We start from the raw sequence: 20,800 nt of genomic DNA on the forward strand, positions 1-20,800 counted from the left end.
TGTTTTTTGGCTAGCGGCTGGGGAGGCCTCGATGCAGCACACGCGGCCTGATGAAAGTCCTGCGTAAGGCTTCCTTATCCGAACAAGGCTTTGCAACTGAAACGGCCTCGCAGCTTTCCTCCAGCAGCCTGTTGTGCACTTAAACGAGGCAGGGCAAAACCCCAAACCCTGGTGGAATTTGACAGGGAAAGATCTCGCGGGGCTGAGCATTTGAAAAAGGCAATTCCCTTCTAAAAGACGACAGCTAGGTTAGGAAGGAGTGTTTTCATCATTCATATTTTATGATACATCAAAAGAATATTTTTATGCAACCCCTTGGGCTTTAAGGCCTCTCTCTAGAAGGTTGCGTGCAGCGTTGGGGAGTGTTTTGGCATCGCTCCGTTACGCGAGGTGCTGTGGTTGTGGTGGTGATCGCTATTTGCTCGCACAGTAGCAGCGGCTTCAAAAGCCAAAGCCTGCAGTTGTTCAGGCCACTGTAACAAGTGCAGAGCCCGTCCTGTGCAGCCCCAGCCATTTTCCGTGGGGTTAAAATAGGGAAAGAAACAAAGTTCACAAGGAGGTGGTGAGAAGAGGCTGTTCACATGTTTCCCACTCAAGCCTCTGCGTCTGAACCCACTGGGCTCCAAGAATTGATCTCATTTCTGCAAGACAATAAAACAGCTGCTTTGTTCAGCCTTCCCGATAATTAGTCCCTAATTTTTCCCTCATTGTCTTTTGAATTTACGTATTATTTTCTTTTGAGTAGCAGAGTCCTTCCTCACTGTCATTTTTCTGTCCCGATTATTTCTTTGCTGAGCAGCTTACAAAGGGCTCGTCAGCACGGCGCTGCAATAACTTTCCGTGCACCAGCCTCCACATTCACACCTTTTCCCCTTCAAAAACACTACGAGAGCAGGTGGGTGTACTGCAGGAAGTAAGTTGTGGAAACCACCCAGAATTTCATGTTACAGGACACATGAGTTTTCCTCGTTAATTTTTTGAGAGCATTGCTCTTTTCTTGGTAGACTTCTCTTGCAGACGTGCTGCCTAAGAGAAGGAGAGGAGGGAAAAGGTGTTTTAGTGCCTGCAAAGCATAAACATTTGTTCCCCCTGGCTCATGTAGAAACCCACTGGGGCCAAAAAATTGTTTTCTTCAACCTGATAGCTGCCAGGGGACCTCAGTCGCCTTTTCTGCACATGCAGATTGGCCTTTGAAAGGAAGCAAATAATTTTTTCACGAATTTAACCAGCTTTTTCTCTGTTTAGGATTTGCTTCCTGAACTGGGATCGAAGCTGAATCTGAAACAGGTGACAATTTTAATTGATGTTGTCGCATGTTAAGGGGGTTTTAGAACAGAGATCTCAGAAGGGGTTGAAGCATTGGCTCTGCCCCCTTTCTGATCAGTTGGTGCACTAGCACAAACTGCACCTTTGGACGAATTTCTTCCATTCCTTCTTAATCCGTTTACAACTCTGTTAAGAAAGCAAAAGTTTCCAGGATGAGACAGCAGACTGAAAGGGAAGTGTGCGTGTGTGTCCTGAGCTTTGCGGAGGCCCCTCCTGCTCAGAAACTGCAGTTGCTGCATTTATCTTCACTGAGACGTGTCTGGGAGGAATGAATAAAGGATCTAGGCGGTGAAAGCATCCCGTAGTTGTCTCTTGAGATAGGAGGAGCAGCTGAGTTGGGAATCCCAGGTTCTGTTCCCAGTCATTGCGTGGTGACCACGAGGCCGTAGCCAGAGGTGCGTCTTTGGTGGTATTTTTCCTGTGCTGTGTGGAGAACCAGGTCGGGGGGGACCGAGCTCCCAGAAGAAAGAGTGAAATTAATCCGTTTCACAACGTGAGCCCAAACTGTGGGTACCAGTTCAACTGGGGGCCTGGGCAGGAAGGAGGAGCACGGAGCAGAAGCTGCTGGGCTTATGTGGGTTATTTCTGCTGTCTGCCACTTCTGGGGCTGATCCTGGGGCTGGTTGGCTGCTTGCTCTCTGCGCGCACACAGGTGTTGCTGTCGTTGTAAGGCCTGGTTTTCTGCGTCCGTGCCCAGCAGCGCCGCGCTGACGTGGGCTGTGGGCTGCCAGCAGGGCTCCTGGCCTCAGAACCTCTTCTCTGGGGGCCAGGCAGGTGGCAGCTGGTGGTCTGCAAGCACCTGGGACTGCTCAGCAGGCTCCAACCCTCTAAACAAAGGGCAGGTCCTAACCGAGATGGTGTTGGGGTATTGCCTCCTTGAGAGACGATAAAAAAAAATAAGAAAAAGAAGAGTAAAGGGGCACAGTGAAATAACGCTCTCCATCTGATTTGAAGAGCTGCTGTTGGCTCTTCTGGACCTGGAAGGAGCTCCCATGGACGGTCCTCTCCTGGCGCTCAGGGCGGTGTGTATGTGCTGGAGGTGTGAGGTCCAGGAGTGTGAGCCTGGCCGTGGTCAAATGTCCCGTGCAGGGAATCTTTTAGGAGTGAAGAGGCTGCAGGCTGCCGCTGGCGTAGGGCTTCTTACTTAGATGGGTTACCGCGGGGAGCTAGAAAGTGGATTTGTGCAGTGCTTTCGCCTCGTTTTCAGCTGGATGTGCTGGTGCTGTGCCTGCACTGCTGGCTGCTGCCGTCGCGGTCAAGTCACAGCGGGGTCGCGCTTCCAGTGGGTGCGTGCTCAACCTGCAGCTGAAAGGGCGTTACGGGGTGGATCGGTCGTGCATCTTGTCTGATCAATGTTCTTGGTGCTCTACGGCGAGGCTTAGGCAGCCGTCAGGATTCCCCAGCAGCGGCTGTAAGACTCGGTGCTGAAAACTGCAACTCCGCAGCACCGGTGGAGGGAGTGGAAAGCAGCGCTGCCACAGCTCCTCCAGGCGCTGTCATCTGCTTGTGAGACATTTTTTATAGCGGACACCGGTGTTTCTTGCTTAAATATCGTCCCCCGGGCTGTGAGAGCCCCTGGGACGCCGGTGCTTTGCGGAGTTCAAAGGCAGCGCGTGGGTGCGCGGCTCGTTCCCCTCCGCTGACGGATGCAGAGGCGCTCGCGCCCTGACAGCTGCCTCGCTGCCCCGTGGCAGCGGTGCTGAGTGCAGTCCTCCAGCTATTTGGCTTCGGCTGCAAGCTCGTGCCGTGCTGGAGATGAGAGGGGAAATACGACAGCTCCCACGGGCGCTCAGGGGTCGGTGCTGGGTGCCGAGCGCGAGCGGCAGCCTGGGGAGCGCGCCGGTGGCGTCGCAGCAGCGCGTGGCCGTGCTCCCAGCCCAGCTCCTCCTCGGTCGCTGCTCGCTCGCTTCGGGAACGAAAGAGCCCCTAATTGCGGGGCTGTGGGAAGAATGCCGCGTGCGGTCTGTCGAAGCAACACGGGCTTTAATTAGGAAGGGTTTGTTTGTTCTTATTTTTTTGCTTCTGGGGAAGACAAAGCAGGATATTCCGTCTTTGCCATTTTTAGTAACTTCTCCCGACTGCTGGAGGGGATTTCTGCGCCAGTGATAGAAACGTGGTTGATCACATTACAGTGTAGAAATCACTTGGATATGATTTTCATCAACACACAAAATGATGTGTTCTTGTCCCAATTTAAGCAGATTTCTTGACCGTTTTTCTCACAGTGGCGTCAAATATATTTGTGGTCCCTTTTTTTTTTTTTTTTTTCTTCCCTGTTTCCAGAGACAGACATCTCTGGAAATGTTGCCCTGAGCCCTGGGATAGCTGCTGCTGTTTCTTGCCTATCCCTTGCGATGCCCAGCAAGAAATAGTGACTTCACAGCCTGTTGCACGGGATCGGCTGACGCCACGTGAGAAGCTGCAAGAAACACAGGCGGTAGCAACACACCCAGTTTCTTTCCTTCTCGTTTTTGGTCCTTTCTTGCCTGTTGGTGGCATACACACGTGTGGTGCCTTCGACAGCGTGGGGACCGTGGAGATCAAACCGTGGCCTGGGGCTGCCTGCCACTGTCCTCCGAGAGGTGATGGGAAGCTGAAAGCAGAACTCCGCTCACCCGTTAAAAAATTCAGTGTAATTGGGGAAAAGAAAGAAAAACACCCCGGCCTTATTGGGCAGGGATAACAGAGCAGTGGAGTAAGTTTAGTGTCAGCAGTCGTGTTTCTTGCCTGGAGTTCGGCTGTCTGCAGTGCAGCCCACGCGGGGGTTAGGTGAAGGCACCTCTGCTCTCGAGCGCTGGTTGGTTTAAGTGAAAGCAGCTGATCTTCATCCAGTTTCTGAGCGTAGTGGTTTATTTTGCTAAAAAATGCGTCTGGAAGCGTGCGCACCCTCGTTGGTGCTCTCAGCAGGTCAGGCGGTGCCCAGCAGCCCCTGGAAGCCAGGCGTCGCTTTGCTGGCACGCTCGCTGCTGGTGCGGGCTGCAGGGCGGCCAGCCGGGCGTTTTCCGCCCTGAGCAGGGAGACACGAAGAGGAGGAGCCGGGATCTTCAGCAGTCGAAGCGGGAACGTGTTAGGATTTGTCATGGCAAACTGGATGAGGAGATGCTGACTGCGATCAGCTCGGAGGGGCTAACTGAAGTGCTCTTTGCAGCCCCCGTGTTTGTACTCGGCTGCCGTTAGCCTCACTCTCACCTCCTCTGCCAGGCTGGGAAAAGGTAAGAGAAGCTCTAAGCCAAGAGGCAAGAGTTGGCTTGGGTGGCTGCTGGGCTGCAAGCAGTTTTACGGACCCCTGCTTGGTGCTCTGCCTCGTGCTAGGAGCAGGGAGGGTGGGGGGAACCCGTCCGTCCGTTGTGACAGTGGAAGAAAGCAGCACGTGGCAGGAGCGCGAATTGCAGTCAGCTGTGGCAGTGACCAAGTAGCTCATGGGGCTGGAGCTGGGGCTTGCCAGCCCTGGGCTGGGCCAGCAGGAGCTGCTCTGCCTTGTCCCCCTGTTCCCCAGGGGAAACCTTCACCTGGGGGCTGCCTCCGACAGCCTTTCCCTAGCAGAAACCATGTCGGAGCAGTTGCAGAAGTCCTCTGGTCGTGCTGGGGGCGTGCAGGCAGACCTGTGAGCTTTGCCTTCCAGTGGATCGCTGTAATATTTTGCTTCTGTTTTGCTTTGAAGGGACTCTGCTGCGCCCCCAGTAGCCCAGCATCCCAGCTCCCAGGCCCAGGGTCTGTCTTCTGCCTTCGCCTCTTTTATTTGCACCTTCTAGCTCTCCTCTGCTGCGAGGGGCCGGGGTGTAAATGCCGGTGAAGGATACAGAACAAGGAAGGGCCCGCTGAACCCGCTGTCCGCCAGCCTGCTGTGGTTTTAAGGAAGAAGAGATTTCCCAGCGGAGCAGCGCTAGATTAGCAAAGCTTCTTTTCTGGGAGTGTTCAGATCTGGAGCAGACAGAGCAGAGCAGTGTTAAGGGCTTGGTGTAAGAGAGCGGGAGGGACTGTGCCTACAGGCTGGAGCTAGGGAACTGGCAGAATGCAGAGACTTGAGAAACAGGAAAAGAATAAAGTTGAATCCACTAAACACTCTTAATAATAGTGCTGGAAGGTGAAAATTTAATGAGAACAGCAAAGATACAGCTGTTCCATCTGGTGAAGAACGAAGGAAGATGGTGAGAAAGCTGAGTATGTACTGAGCATGAATGCATTCAAATCTTTGCTGACCTTTTTTATTACAGTCCTTAGGTCTAGGATCTGATTTGTTTCTATATAAAACATATATATAATGTATGTTTTACTGCTGGCCTGCTCAGCTTCCTGTGCTGTCAGGCTTCCTGAGAGATCTGGTCACCTCTCTGCAGAAATTCTCCTTCTGTCATGTTGCTGCATATGGCTCCAAGCAATGATGCAGATCGCACAAGGCTTAATTTGGTTTTTAGAACTGTTTTACCAGAATTGCCACGAAAAAGTCGCATTGAACAGTTGTCACGCAGCCCCATTGAAGATGCGTCATTTATTTCCATATTCTAATTACAGGGAGAGAGAAAAACCCCAAGCTAATAACATGCTACTTTTTCATTTCAAACTTGCTTGTGTTCTGCCAAGCAGTCTGGTGTGGTTTGGATGTGAATTCTTAATGTTTGGGGGTAACAGCAGGCTTCTGAGACCAGCTGCAAGAACCTGCACTTAAAGGACAAAGAGTGCGGCTCTTGTGTACGCTCCTTTAGCTGCAGGCAGCTCCGCGTCAGATCTGCCTCTCCCAAGCTCATTTTTCTAATTTTAAGTTAAATATGGAAAGCAGTGGATGTTCCGGGGGACTTGGGAATTCTCAGAATAATCCCGTATCCAAGAGTTAACGTTAACCTTTCGATCTATAAACTAGGGACTTTGAAGAGGTATAAATAGTATTGTTGAGACTATTATTGGCACGCTGTGCCCAGCACTCCTGACGTACTCGTTGTAAGGGGCAGAACAACTGGGAGCAGTCTTAGGAGTGATCCAATGTCCAGAAAATGATCCTACAGGCACTTCACTTGCTCATTCTTTTAAACTTACTGAAGAGAAAGTTTAAAAAAAATTTACATGATCATAGTCTATAAGTGTCTTCTTGGAGTGAGAGTTTCTGATGATACAGGGTTTTTTAATTTAGTGGGAAAAGGGTAATGCATGTAATTATTTGACGGTGAGAGCAATTAAGCATTGGGACAGCATATCAAAGGATATGGTGGATTTGTCGTCTCTGAAATCGTTAATCCAGGACTAGATGCCTTTCAAGAAAAGCCGTGGTAATTCAGCCAGAAGTTATGGGCTTGATGCAGGAATCATTGGAACTTTGATGGCCTCTCTTTATTCAGGCCCTTTTTGATGATCGTTATAGCTCTGCTGGCTGTGAGCAGTCCCTTGCTCTCTGCCAGCAGTGCGCCCGTGGCAGAGCCATGGTTAGGAGCATCGGTCGCTTCCCCATTTGTTCACAAGGTCACGCGTTACTTGAAAGCGGTGTCTGGGAGTACCTATACGAACCTGGACTGTAAAAAGTGGGTTTTTTTTTTGCTTGCTGCTTCTTTTCTTCCTTTTCTTTTGTGTGGCTTCCTCTTTCTGTTTTGGCATTTCGGCTGTTTCTTCAGAAGTCCCGTAGGAGAAGCGTTTTCCTGCAGGAGGAGCAGCACTACAGCATTGCCATCGCAGTGCCTGTCATCTGCTAACCCTGCCCTTGGCTTTCTGGAGCACCTCCTCCAAACCTGCCTCCTGCTTGACAGTTGCGTGGACAGGCGTAGGGAGGGACATGGATGTGGCTATAGGTCATCTGTTAAGTACGGAGGAGGGCAAATGCAGTGTGAAATGGGAAAGGAGTGGCAGCGCTTACCCCTGGCTGCCGTTGGGTGCCCGGTGGACACGCAGCCGTAGCCGTCCTGGGTGCTTTGTTTGAGTGTGAGCTCAGATCAGAGCGTGCGCAAGCTGCCCTGGGGCCTGGGAGCCCGCGGTGATGTGGGGTATGGAAACAACTCCAGAATCCTTTCGAGCCTTGCCAGCTCTCCGTAGGAGCTTATAACTTGCTCGGCGTTTTGTGTCGCAACAGCCAGACCGGCCCTGCCCGAGCTGGCCTCCCTAATTCAGGGGAAGCTTGGGCAGGTCTTGGCTAGGGCAGTGCTGTGGCTGGACGTGCGGTGTCAGGCCAGTCCTTCCTTGCCTTTGTTTCGCTCTGTGCTCGGCTAGCGGGTGTGAGCCCGTGGCTTTGCTGAGGCTTTAGTAGCGTGCCAGGTGGTGGCCAGGAGGACGGGTCCCTTCCCGTGCTGCCTGCTCCTCCACATCATCTCTGCAAGGCTCAGATCCTGGTACCTGCAGGGATGTGCCAGCCACACTCCGGCGGTGTTTCAGGCAATGGGCGTCTTTGTTGCGTTTGTTCGTCTTCTCCAGAGCCAACCAAACGCCTGCGCAAACAGTGTCTGGTGCTTGTCGTCATCTGCGCTGTGCAGAGAGCTGCCGTCTCTGCGATGCAGTCCTTCACCTTCGCAGGGAACAGCCTTCACCGAGCGAAGGAGCAGCAGCCAGAGTGTGTTTTGCAGTCTTTAGGCAAAGTAACGTTGTTTGCTAGAGGAGGGGCCGAGTGCTTTTGCTTTGAGTGCATGGTCAAATGCAGGTGGTTATGCTAGAAAGAAAGGGATTAAATTTGTCTAATTTCTTTAAATACAGAGGCTCAGTGTAACTTCATTTTGTTTTTCAGCATGCAAGTAAAGACCCCAAAGATGGGAGAGACAGCAGAGATCAAAAAGAATCTAAGGAGGAAGGCAACAAAAATGTCCTGGAGTTTGGGAAGCCGTTGCCCTTGCCCTCTCTCCCGGGCCTTCACCAGTCACTACCTCAGAACCAGAGCTATGTGGCCACCACGAAGTCGCAGACGGGTAAAAAGGACAGAGTTAAAATCCCTGGCAGCACCCGCCTCCCAAACGTGTGTGTGAGTCCGAGTGCGTGGGCTGAGGCAGGTTAGCAAGGACGGACACCCCTGTTAGTCCTTCTCAGTGCTGAATATCCTTGAGGGTTTCCTTGCCCGCTGGCACCAGTAGGGCTGTAGCTGGGGGCCGTGTTTTAACAGACGCCTTTCATCTGTCCACCTGTGTGTAGCTGGCCCTGGCACTGCATGATGCGTGTGTCCTCTGGACTCCATGTAGTCGCCCGTGGGTGTTGCACACGCGGGGTTTATCCTTGCAGACCCCTGTTGAAGTGGGCTCGGAAGTGAAGCTCGCTCCCTGGGGAGCGCTGTGCTGTCCTTCTTGGGACCCGCTCACCGGGTGCAGGTCCGTGGAGGGATGGGGTGGAAGGCAGCGGTAGTTCTGATCAAGGGGCTGAGCCTCAGGTTGGTGGGCGAGCTCGCCAGGGTCCGGCACCTTGTGCTTCTGCTCCCCGTGGGGAGGTGGTTGGGCTGCAACAGGCACCGCCAGGCCAGGGATCGCCGCTGCTGAAACCTCACTGCGATGCTCTGCAGCTGTTTCTGAGGGACTTTGTCAATGTGAGAGCTGCTCCCCGTGAGGTACAGTAGTGTAGATAACGTGCTTTGGCTTAGCGGAAAGTTTTTGAAAGGATTCTTCATAGCTTTTGGTGAAACTTCATCACAGTGAGAGACGAGGAAATGTTTGCAAGGAGCAGCCTGTACGGCTGCCGGTGCTGGTGCCGGAGCTGGCTGGTTCCTGCTGTCTGCTGTTAAAAGAGCCGGTGTTAGGCGAGCTTCTGATGTGCATCCACCAAAGACAGCAGCAGGAGGAGAGGAGCGATGGCTGGCTTCATTAGAAGGCCAGGAGGGAGACTCAACAAATTAAGACCCGATCAAAGCAGTGAAAGGAATCAAACAAACTTCCATGGCAGGTGTGAAATGAGGTTAAACGGCAAACAGCTCTTTATTTAAGATTCCTTTTCCCTCTGTGTTCTTTAGTTATTATTTGATCGCTTTTGTTGTAAGTCAGTATTATTAGCCTTGCAGTATCTATTTGAGCAAGTTGGATTCTATTCAGCCTCCTACGGCATCAGCAATACTGCCAAATGCAGGCTAATTTAAGGATTTGATGTTATGTGTGGTGATGTAGGGGCCAGAAGGAACACGGAGAGGATACTCAGAATTTGGGTGAGTTTGCAGCACTGGCAAAAAGCTCTTTGTATGTTTGCACGTATGCGTGTGTCATCATTTAGTTGAATTGTAAACAAATTAGTTGGAGTGGGAAGCCTTTTTTCTCAGATCATGCCCTCAAATATGGTTTCCCACATTACAGCCTCCACTTTCTTCCCCTTCTTTTCATTTCTGAACGAACTTTGGGTTTATTTTGCTTTTTTTGCAGCTGCTGCAGTATCTCGGAAGAAAAAACGGAGAATGGGAACCTATAGCCTGGTTCCCAAGAAAAAGACCAAAGTGTTAAAACAGAGAACAATGATTGAGATGTTTAAGAGCATAACTCATTCCTCTGCGGGTGCCAAGGTGAGGGGTGCGCTGAGCCTTCTGGGCACTTGTCCTGGCCCCTTGTCCTGGCACACCAACCCCATGGGTAGGTGTGGGAACATGCTGGCTCGTTGCCGCCAGCATCTTCTGTTCTGAGACTGCATCTCTCTGGTGACAGCATCCTGCTCGCAGCAGCCTCGCTGCTTTGAAAATGGCTTTTTGAGGGTGGCTGTTCAGATACCAGCTCTTAAACATTTCCAGTGAATGTTTCCTTTCTGTCCTGTGAGTGCTGTGGAACTGGAGAGTTTTCAAGCCTACGCTGTGCGGTAACCTTTCTGTTTTGGAGTCCTCAAGGTTGCTGCCTAGCGTTGCTTGAGGCCGGAAGGCAAAACAAGCAGTTACTTAAAAACAGACCTTAGGCTAGGATTCCCTCCTGATCAGCTTCTGCTTTTGCTGCAGTTTGGGCCCTGAAGTTTTGGTCTTTGAGCACTACGGGTTCATGGAGCGGGGTAAAAAATTCCTCGCTCTGGTTTAACGTCCCTTTGCATTCCCTAGAAACCTTCTTTGCGCCCTTGGTATTCCACGGCGGAGCTGCCCTCCCATGTTTAAATGAGGCTGCGTGGGCCGGCCGAAAGCTCCTGACCAGCAGCCCTCCCCGTAACGCCTCGTGCAGCCACATGAGGCTAGAATGACTCCTCGTGGTGTCTCGTTCCCCAGATTGACAGGGTTAGGTGGCACATGGCAGGCGCTGGGGCTGGCTTTGCTGGCAGCGTTTAAGAGCTCTGGAGGGACATCAAGCCAGCTTTCCCCTGGCAGCTGTAACCCTTCTAACACAGAGGCGGTCTGGGATGGGTTCAGCTGCTCTGTGCTATGAATTGATGTTGTCTTTGTGGCTCATGTGCTTGGACAACTTCCAGAGTGAAAAGGACCTAGGTGATGTCAGCCCTCATGTGAATGGGGAAAGCATAGATGTAGACTCTGAAGAGGAAGACTCTGATGAGTTAGAAGAGGAGGATGATCACGGAGCAGAACAGGCAGCTGCATTTCCTGCAGATGATAACAGGACCTCTAAAGACAGCGCGTCTGACGCAGACAATGCCAGAAAGGTATTCACATGCCCCGTGCAGGACTTAGAGCGGGACGGGACACTGCTTACACCCATGGGATAGGAGTGGCGTCAGTTGAGGCAATTTCTAGGATTTTTTTAGTCTGCAAGGTGGCAGAAAGCTCAGCGGTGGAAGTGAGGCTTTTGATGACCACTTCCTGCTCCCTCTTTCCCCCGTGAGAGTCTCTCACCTACCCTCCTGTTTCAGCCTTGCTATGTAATGCGCTGTGGTCTGGTGCATGTGCAGGACCCCCACGACACTTAGTTATGTTACTCACCAAACCAGTAAGAGATGTCTTCCTACCCTTGCTTGTTACAGGCCGGTAAAGCACTAAAATTGGTTTAGTTAACTTCTCCCAAATCACGCTGCGTAGTGTAGGTATGAGGCTGTTTCTCGATAATCAGAGAAATTGAGATTTGGTTTGAAAACTTTCTTCTGGAGTTGGATTTTTTTTTTTCTCTTGTACCATCCTGATGGGTGAACCATGATGTGCATTAACAGCCTTGGAGGTCTTGTCCTGGAGAGGAAACGGTGTTAGTGCACACATGGGCGGCAGGGTGATGGGGGGTGCTGTGCTCTGGGGGGCCTGACGTGACTGACTCTTTCTGTTCTTGGGCAAATGGTGGCTGCAGATGGATGATGGCGAGTCTGAGGAGGAGCAAGAGTCTGGAGAATCTGTGGAGGAGGAGGAAGATGGAGATGAGTCTGACTTGGTAAGCCGGGCTGCTGATTGCATCTGAAAGCCTTTGTCCTGCTGATAATAATTTCCCCTTTGCACTGCTGCCAGAAAGAGAGAGCAGCGGTGTAGTTTCAGGTCTCTTTGACAAAACTCACTCGCTGGAGCCACCCACACACACAGTATTGTTTTCCACAAGGTGCTTAACCATGATCTGTGATACAATTAATTGCTTTCTGATGCTAATTAATGGGCTTTTATTTGTTGTTTTCAACAAGGTGTTGACTGCTTTTAATCGTTTGAATGTTAGTAGAAATATTTAAGGGTGCTTACATTCTTTGGAGGCAGACTTGGCAAGTGGTGGGAGCCGGCAGTGTTTTCTTAGCAAGCTGAAGCTCAGCCTGCATCTTCAGAGTCCAGGTGGAGTTCTTCACAAATCCGATGGGCCAGCCACTGCCCAAATTCACGCCTATCTGACATGTCACCTCACTACCACATGAGCTGGCAGCCCTTACCGGGGAGGTGTACAAACAGCACACAGACAGACAGTGCTAAAGCAAGATTTTCACCAGCTGGTGGTGATTTTTACTTTTTGTTTTTCAGATGGCTGGTGAAGGTAACCTGATACTTTCTTGTTTTTGAAATTGCTGTTCACTGGTTGTCTGTCTCCCCACCCTCCCTTTTACTTTAAAAATTGTGCTCCCTTTTCGCAGCATCTCAAGTTGAGGAGCCAGCATTTAAGGCACCCCACTTCTTCAGTCACCTTGAGAAAATTATTGACTTCATTGTCTTGATGGTTTGGGCTGAAGGTAGAAGTAACTATACCAGATGAATTGGTGAAACTCTGAAGAGTCTTGTTCCTTCTTCTCTGACACTCCGAGAGCCAGAGAGGACTAGGCAGGAGGAACTGTGTGGCCTGTGCCCTTCACGGGGCAGCCAAGGCACGTTTGCAGTGCTGGCTCAAGCCAAGGGTTGAGCTTGCATTCAAGTCTGAACACCCGAGTCATATCTACACATCCTAGACTGTGGCTTTTGCTGTGCTCATATCTGGTGAGTCAGTCAGCAACCCAGACAGGGACTGGCTCAAACGCAAACCTCTCACCCACGAGCGGTGTGACGCAACCGCTGTAAGCCACGTGGCGAGGCAGAGGCAAGCCCGTGCTCGGGCACGGGTATCCTCAGGGCAGTGCAGACAGCGCCGCGGAGCTGCCCGGGAGCCAGCGCTCAGCACCACCTTTGCCCGGCTGTACTCACCGTGCAGCACCGGTTTCCTGTTGAAGTAGGCCATGAAGGTAGGGCCTGATCCAGCCTCCGCTGAAGGCAGCAGCAGCTTTTTTATAGGCTTCGGTGGGAGACGGTTAGCTCTCAGGAGCCGGCTGTTTCAGTCTGAACACGAATTTTATGGCTGGAGCTTTGAACATGGGTTACAGGGTTGGGGTGCCCGGTTCCCTGTTCTGATGTTGACTTTGAAAACCCACCCCAGGCAACTGTATTTCCTGCATTTAAAAGAAACATACAAAAACCCCAAACCCTGTCTAGATTCATACATGCCTGAAGATTGCTGCATGATTAGGCTGTGCTGACGTGATACCCAGTACCTTGCTCAGGGAGGGGGCCCGTCTGCTGTTGTAGGGTTGAACTCCCCAAGGTCTGTCCCAACCCTGTTAAGCTGGCTCTTTTAGGTACAAGACAGGGGTTTTTTTGTTTGTTTGTTTGTTTTTTTCTAGCACAACCGTGGGGCAATGTGAACATTTTAGTTTGAAAAAAAACTTCTCTGGGGAGAAGCTAAAAGTGTGCGTGTAACTGCATACTTACCCTGCTGCACAGGGGTGCTCAGCTACTCCTGTGATGAGTGTGGCGTAAGAGCCTACATGGAAGAGAAAGTGAAGCATGCACTATTGAAATGACAGGAAATACACCCACATGTGCGCCTGTGTTTCCTTTTCGGCGCTATAAAGGCATCTTTGCACCACTTGATTTCAAACCCCCAGTCCTTAAGGCCTTTTCACACAACTCAAGCTGTGTGGGGGCTCTTCCACATGGGTGCAAAGGACTGCTGGGATGCTGGTACCAACATGCCTGACATGCCCGTGGCCTCTCTGGTTATTCAGAGCTCGGAGTCCAGCATCAAGAAGAAGCTGCTGAAGAGGAAAGGAAAGACGGACAGCCCATGGCTGAAACCCACCCGCAAGAGGAGACGGAGGAATAAAAAGAAACAAGCCAGTGTACTAGGTAACTGATTGTGTTTTGTTCTTTAATTGCACAGAAAGTAGCCTTCCAAGTGGGGGTAAGGACCTGAGGCCCATAAGGCAGGGGCTGTAGGCAGAGCTCTTTGATCCTTTTGAGGGTAGGCTGCATAGTGAACCAGGGCCTGAGCTTGTATCTCATTCATGCTCATGTGAGGCTCACGTCCACGCTTTTACAGCAGTTTAAATACAAGCCGACTTTATCCTTGGCATGCTGGAGAAATGTTTTTTTGTTCATGTGCTCCCCTTATTTCAGAACATCAAACAAAGACCGCGTGGTTCACGTAAATGGTGACCTTGGGGGGCTTGGTTAGATGCAGAAGGAAAAGGAAGAGCCGTCCCAGAGTGGTGCTCTGTTGCTTTTTGTGGATGTTTGTCTAGCTGAAGGCAGTGCGCAGGCTGTTGCTTATTCTGAAAGCACCACACCGTGTAATTTAGCAACCTCTGGCCCATCTCATGGTGTGGACGTAGTGCAGGCGGCCATTCTGGTTTGACCTGGCACTCAGAAGTTACCCAGCACTCCAGATTAGTTTTCAGTGCCCTTTGTCTTCCGAAAGCTGTGGGATGGGGAGAGTGGGGATACAGGCTGGATCTGATTCTTTATCTTCAGGAAAAGTACCAAGACAGGTTTAAAAAAAAAAATGTTCATTCTCTGAAGTGAAGTTGTGCCTTCAGCGTCTTTATTAAGGCTTCACACATCCATAGCCATCAAAGAGTTTATTCTGTGTTTGTTAATTCTTTGCAAACAGGCCACTTTTTATCATCAGATTTGTTGGTGCCTCTTTTCTAAATGACCACGTTTCAGCCTCTGGGCTGTGCCTGGCGTTTGTCACTCATCTGACGTGCTCCTGTTCCTCCTGAGGCAAACCCCTTCTAAAAAGGAAGCGGGGGCCATTGATCCCTTTCAGAGCAAATAGCTAATTCTTCATTTCAGATGCAGACTGGTTTTCTGTCCCTTAAATAAAGGTGGCAGCCACTCTTTCAGGCTAACACAAGTCTCTTGGCCAAGCCTGAGTGGGAGAAGCAAACCAGGAGAGAGAGCTGAAGCCAAGGGAATGCGAAGAGATGAGAATTCCCACGAAGGCTGCGAGGGATCCCCCACGCGATCCCTTTCCAGCAGCCGCTTTGTTCGCCTAGAGCCAGGACTTGGCTTTTATGTTTTCCCCTCCCGTGAAGCCGAATGTCACCTGTCTCGTCCTCCTCACCCCGCGCCTTGTCACCGGCTCGCCCTGCCTGGCTGGAGCGTACCTGGAGCCCTTGGCAGCAGGTTGGAGACAGGAGAATGTGCCGAGCCCTGGTTTCGTCCCTTCCTCGTGCCATTTAAGCTTCTGCTGCTGTAGCAGTACGGCAGCAGGCAGATGTGCCTTTCAGAGGCAGAACTTACTGGTCTCATTTCTTCTTTTCTTTGTTACCTACCTAAGTGGAAGTGGAAAATCTGTCTGATCAGACAGGGAAGGAGATAAGAGATGAGAGATCAATTGTGCCATATATGCCCAGATGTCACATTTTCATAATTCTATGTGCATCTGTGCTCCCAGCCGCTCTGAGGAGCCTGCAGCCAGCCTGCGTGGTTAAATATGGCCTTTCCACACGCGCGCATTTTTTTATTTATTTTTTAGCTGCGTAAATATGCGTGTTTTAATCTAGGTGCTGAAGCCTATAAATCATCTTTGGGAGGCAGAGAGGGGTCAGGCCAGGACAACAGCATGGAGTACATGGAGGTGTCTCTGGATTCCTTGGATCTCCGGGTGAAGGGAATTCTCTCCTCGCAGGCGGAAGGTGAGTGCGCGCTCCGACGCCGGCCATGGCCCATGTTGGTCTTTGTTCGCTGGCTCAGCCCGAGCAGCGAGCGGAGCCCCGGATGCCCCCTGGTGGCTGCCAGCACCCCGAGCCGAAAGGCGGCCTCGCCGGAGAGGCACCCGGCCGCTGGGCAAGGGTGTGAGGGTGTCCTCGCCCCGGGAGCCGGCTTGGGGTGGGAGCGGTGGAGTTGAGTGGCTTGAGAACCCTGCTGAGGAGGGAGGCGTCAGTCTGTCTGCCCCCCTCTCCTGTCCTTGGGCAATGCGTAGTTAGCCTCTCCCCAAATCCCCTCGTTTGGGTGCCCGCCGTATCCCCTCGTTCAGCCCCAGGACCATGGGGAAGGGACCGGCCGTGGTGGCTGGGGAGCAGAGCAGGGGAGCGGTGGCTGGGGGTGTCTGGGTGCTCGGCCCCGGGTCGAGCAGCCGCTGTTCCCAGTGCTGAACCTGGGCTCCAGCACGTCCTCGCTGGCCTCGATCTGTCCGCCCGTCCCCTGCTGCTCTTTTGCTTCTTTTGCTTTCAAAGGTTGTCTGGCTCTTTTGATAGAGGCGTGTCAAAGAACGGGTGGGAGTGTTTACCACCAAGGGAGGGTCAGGATGGACAAGGGATGCTTTCACCGGAGCCTCTGGATGTCAAAAAGATCATGAAAGTGACAGCTTGGAAGGCGAGGAATGAGCTTTGTGATTTGTGGTCATAGAAAAAGCTCTTGAACGTTTAATATCTGGGCAGGATTTTACATGAAAACTACAAGGCCTTTCCTTCTGCTTACATGTCTTGAAATATCCCCTCTCAGGGCTTGGTCGTGCAACTTGTCAGCCAAAGGAAACTCCTTACAAGATGAAAGGAGTTTCTGCTCAGCTGATAGGGCCGCAGCCACGGGCAGGAACAGGGGGGAGCGCTGCCTTTGCCAGGACAGCTACAGAGGGATCTCCCTCAGGAGTGGTGTTAGTTTCTGAAATTGTGCAGCAAAATAACTGTCCTTTGAAGAATAAATAGCGGCACGCTTCCTTCTGACTGGGACTCTCAAACCCATAGCAAGCTTGGGTAGAGGAACCTTGGGACACTTCAGGGTGAACCGCAGGTAAATATTTGAGGGTTTAAAACCTTGCAAGAGATGTTACAACCATGCAGGATTAAAGTAGGTGTGCAGGACAAGAAGTAAGCCCTGTGTCATTAGATCAGTGTTTTGCAGTCGCAGGTAACCAAGTCGCTGAGCTGAATTCAGAGGGGCCACAAGAACATTCACACTGTGCCCCCATACCCGGCCCTGTGTCCCCTTCACAGCCTTTATCCACCTTTGTAGAGGCTTGGAAATTTTAAAAATCTGAAAGAAAGAGATGAGGAGAAAGCAAGAATATCTGACCGTTTTGCTGTTTTCTTTTCTCGGGCTTGTTCTCTTTCCAAAAAAAATAATTTTTGGTTGGCTGAGACCAAATAGGCCCAGGAATTGTGTTTTCCCATCTGTGTAATAAGCTCCTGCAAATAGAAGTTTGTGCTTTCCTGATCTTCTCTATTTATCACTCCACTAACTATACAAATTTCCAACTCCAGGTGGTTTCCTACAAATTTGCTGATGCCAGAGCACGGCGTTGTGGAGTAGGTGTGGAGGAGAGACAGACTGATAAAAATCTGTATCTCGTCGTTGCTTTACATGTTGGGGTTTTCTCAGAATAAGCTGTTCTTAACTTACTGTCCTGAATTCAGCACTGTCATCTGTAGCGTGGCTGGACTTGGAAAAGTGCGGTGTGCTTCTGCAAACTCCATCTGGTGTAAGAAGGGGTCTGTCCTACAGGGTTTAGATGATGCCTTCAAAGCGTTTCAGGGTGTGGAGTGGGAAGATGCTACAGGACATGGGTGGTGTTGATAAGACGGCTGCGTCCTTTCTCCTGGAAGGTGACTTCAGAGTTTGTTTACCGGTCTTCTGTACCCTAGGTCTTTCCAACGGCCCTGAAGCAATGGAAGTAGATGGTCTCCAGGAAGTCCCGCTCTGTAGCTGTCGAATGGAAACCCCCAAAAGCAGGGAGATCACCACGCTAGCCAACAACCAGTGCATGGCCACGGAGAGCGTGGATAACGAGGTAGGAGCCTGTCTTTCAGCTTCTCGCAGACTTTTCTCCTGAGGACAGAGACAGAAAGAAAACAAAGCCGTGCCAGGAGCATGCGTCAGGGTCACGCAGAGGCTCCGCAGCCTGCTAGATTGGGAGCCTGCTGGTGTGCCGGAATGGCAGGGCAAACATCTCACTCCAACACTCTGCATTTATCACACATTTGGGGTAAAGCCACTCTAAAGGGAGCAGGTGCAGTCTGCAGGGCTAACTGGAGAGGCGCTGGGTGGATCTCCTGCTTGTCCTGGCCTGTGTAGCTGGAGCGAGTTGATGTAACAGACACACTTCAGGCCAAGTGGGCTAAAATACATCAGCATGCATCAAAGTGAGAGAATCCAATCAGGGGAAGCTTGGAGCTGGTTTCCCTTGACTACGAAGGAGCTGATGCAAACCTTTCCGTGGCCAGCTCTTGAGTTTCTGGAACTTGGCATGCTGTCCACCAGCTCAGTCTCCCCTGGCCCTCCTCTTTCCTCCTCCCCCCAAGAGGCTTCTGTTACAAAGCTTCCTATGTCCTGGCAGCCCCGCACAGCCTCCAGGTCTGGCTGGCTGGAAACGGTTGCACTTGATGCCTCTCTGTCATCACAGCTGGGCTAGTTGGGCTCGGGTGGTTCCAGGAGGCTTGGAAGTAAGTGGCAGAAGTGACTCCCTCCCACTGTCTGAAAAGTAAGACTGCGGGACGGAAACAAACCCAGTAGATGCTCCTTTTTCTGGGAGGCACTTGGGTTTCTTGGAAGTTTCGGCTGAACTGCGGCCGTGCTGCAGTGCTCTGACACTTAACTGGTAGTAGGACAAGGAGTCAGAGTACTCCTGGTTCTTCTCAAGGATCCCAGGATGGAGGGAGGAAGGGATAATCAAATTTACAGCCCAGCTCTACTACTGTTAGTATGTGCTAGTACCTGTAGAGAAAGGAATTTCAATAGCATGACAAAGTTGATTAGGATTAAGGAGAGAATGCCCTGGAGATTTATGGGAGAGAGGGGGGCTCCAGCGTTTCTAAATAAACACAAAGTATACAGAAGAGTTTCTATGGTTGTTTGACAGTTCTTTCCCCAGATAAATCAGAGAAAGGAATAACAAAGGCCATGCTTTATGTCAGATTCTTTTTCATAATGGGATAAGTGACTCATAGATGTTGTAAGGATATTATATGTATGAATAGTGGGTTCTTAAGACTGTCGTGTCCTTGGATAATGTTATAAATAGTTATGAGCACCGTGCTGCACTCTCTAATGGCTGGAAAATAGCAATTAATCATTTTGTACTTTTTAGACTTTTCTAACAAATAATATAGTGTGACACAATAACGCAGGGACTTCCTTGCAGAGACAGTGCAGCTTTTTCCGTCTTAATCAAATTTCCTCCCCTCATAAGTAAAAATCAATGGAACAGTGCTGTCCTGCAGCCCCTGGGGTCTGTGTGTTAGCAGTGGTTGCTCTGCCAAGGTGTCACAAGCACAGGTAGACATTGCAGCTGGAATCTGGGTAAGCTGGATGAGATGCTAAGGGGGAAACAAGAGCTCAGGTTAAAACCTGTTCTTTTTTTTCTGTAGGGATGTTGATTGTAGGAGAAGTGTAGATTTTTAAAAAAAAAAAAAAAAAGAGAGGAAGTCTAGTTTTGCTGAGAAAAAGCAGCAAATCAATCCTCAGGTAGACAGTCTGTTAGTGATGAGCACGCACTGTGTTCCTTACCGACCCGTCTGGTCATGGTGGCAGTACACAATAAACCGTGCCCAGATTTCGGTAGGGCTGTTCCCTTGTAAGAGCCTTGCATGTTTATATTTCTAGATCCGAAATGTCTTCTGCCAAACATCTGGGGTAAGCAAGGTTATTATTAGAGGAAGTTAGAGAACCCAAACCCTGCCACATCATGCTGGCAGGTGGCAACTAGGATGTGAAAATGTCATAGACGTGTGCACCGGGGTAGCAGAAGGGAGGAAGCACCGGTCCTTCTGACACAGCAGTGAGTAACTCCGGTGGGAAAAGCCCCAGCTACGGAGCCTGCTGTCATTAACAGAACAAGGTGTGGTATAAGAGAAGACAGCTTGTAAGCCCAGAGTTGTACGTTGGTAAAATATTTTGGAAAACATGCTCGAAATCTGACTTTAGCTGAGCTCTCATGAAAGCCTGGCTGTTCATCCCTGTGGTCTGGGCAGGGGCCAGTGCTGGAACCAGTACAGACGATAACTTAGCTGGCAACGAAGAGCAATTATTTTTCCCTTTATCTTCCTGTGACTTATACTTTTGAACAGTAACAAGATTTAGTGCGTATGGTCTTGTTCTCTTGGTCACCGACACCCGCTCTCCCTGGCAAAACAAGAGCGTGTGTTGTGTGAGTCAGGCCCCTGGGACTGCCCCTTCTGTGGCTGCTTGGCTGGTGCGTATTTCCAGTTACGATTTTTCTTGCAAGGAACGAACGACTCTGGTCCACATGCATGTTAGTTAGTAAATGATGCATTTCTTCCTGTGAGAGCAGCTTTCACAGCTTCCTGCTGCACTGCTAATGCTATCTGGCACACATCTGAATTACTGTGAAAAAGCCAGGGCTCATCAAGGCAGTGTGCAAAATCTTCCTCCGCACAAGCACAGAGAGTGTTTTGGTCTCCAGTAATTTCATTTCCTTTAATTTCTCCTGTTCCAGCTGGGCCGATGCACAAACAGTGTGGTTAAGTATGAACTGATGCGCCCGTCTAACAAAGTCCAGCTTTTGGTGCTGTGTGAGGACCATAGAGGGAGGATGGTGAAACACCAGTGTTGCCCTGGCTGTGGATACTTTTGCACTGCAGTAAGTCCGTGCTCTCAATCTAGGGAACGGGGTACGTGTCGCAGTAGCTGGAAGAGCTGAAGGTGGAGATGTACCTAAAGGGGTTTACTGACTTCCTGGCATAAGCTCCACCTCGTTCCACAGCACGTCAGATGGTGTTTTCAACAGCAACGTGTGTGAGGGTAGCTGCAATTGTCACCTTTAACTTCCTGGAGACCCCGAGGGGTGTTACCGAAGGGGTGGAAGTCTCTCGCCTTAGGAATTTTTTGGAAGAAGGGTTCTTTCTTCCTCTGTACACCCAATCACATCAAAAACGGTATTGGCCTGGTTTGTAAATGAGTCTGCGTACACAAGAAGTGGTTCTGTCCCCCAGCCCGCTCATGAAGGCT

The 20,800-nt window shown here is 50.7% G+C and overlaps 1 protein-coding gene across 14 annotated transcripts in view; it reads left to right on the forward strand.

Annotated features, from left to right (window-relative positions):
* EHMT1 (euchromatic histone lysine methyltransferase 1) overlaps nt 1–20,800 on the forward strand; it is a 115,841-nt gene that overhangs the window by 65,911 nt on the left and 29,130 nt on the right. For 10 of the 14 annotated variants that reach the window (XM_083806890.1, XM_083806883.1, XM_083806893.1 and 7 more), the window contains 9 exons: nt 1,246–1,287; nt 8,024–8,201; nt 9,627–9,763; nt 10,642–10,830; nt 11,463–11,543; nt 13,618–13,738; nt 15,400–15,531; nt 17,479–17,624; nt 20,289–20,432. In XM_083806890.1, the coding sequence (XP_083663016.1) occupies nt 1,246–1,287; nt 8,024–8,201; nt 9,627–9,763; nt 10,642–10,830; nt 11,463–11,543; nt 13,618–13,738; nt 15,400–15,531; nt 17,479–17,624; nt 20,289–20,432 (1,170 nt within the window). The remainder of the gene's footprint in view (nt 1–1,245; nt 1,288–8,023; nt 8,202–9,626; nt 9,764–10,641; nt 10,831–11,462; nt 11,544–13,617; nt 13,739–15,399; nt 15,532–17,478; nt 17,625–20,288; nt 20,433–20,800) is intronic. The other 4 variants (XM_083806886.1, XM_083806891.1, XM_083806887.1 and 1 more) reach the window with 4 other exon arrangements.

This window comes from Anser anser (genome assembly GCF_964211835.1).
Source record: "Anser anser genome assembly, chromosome: 21".
Lineage (NCBI taxonomy): Eukaryota > Metazoa > Chordata > Aves > Anseriformes > Anatidae > Anser > Anser anser.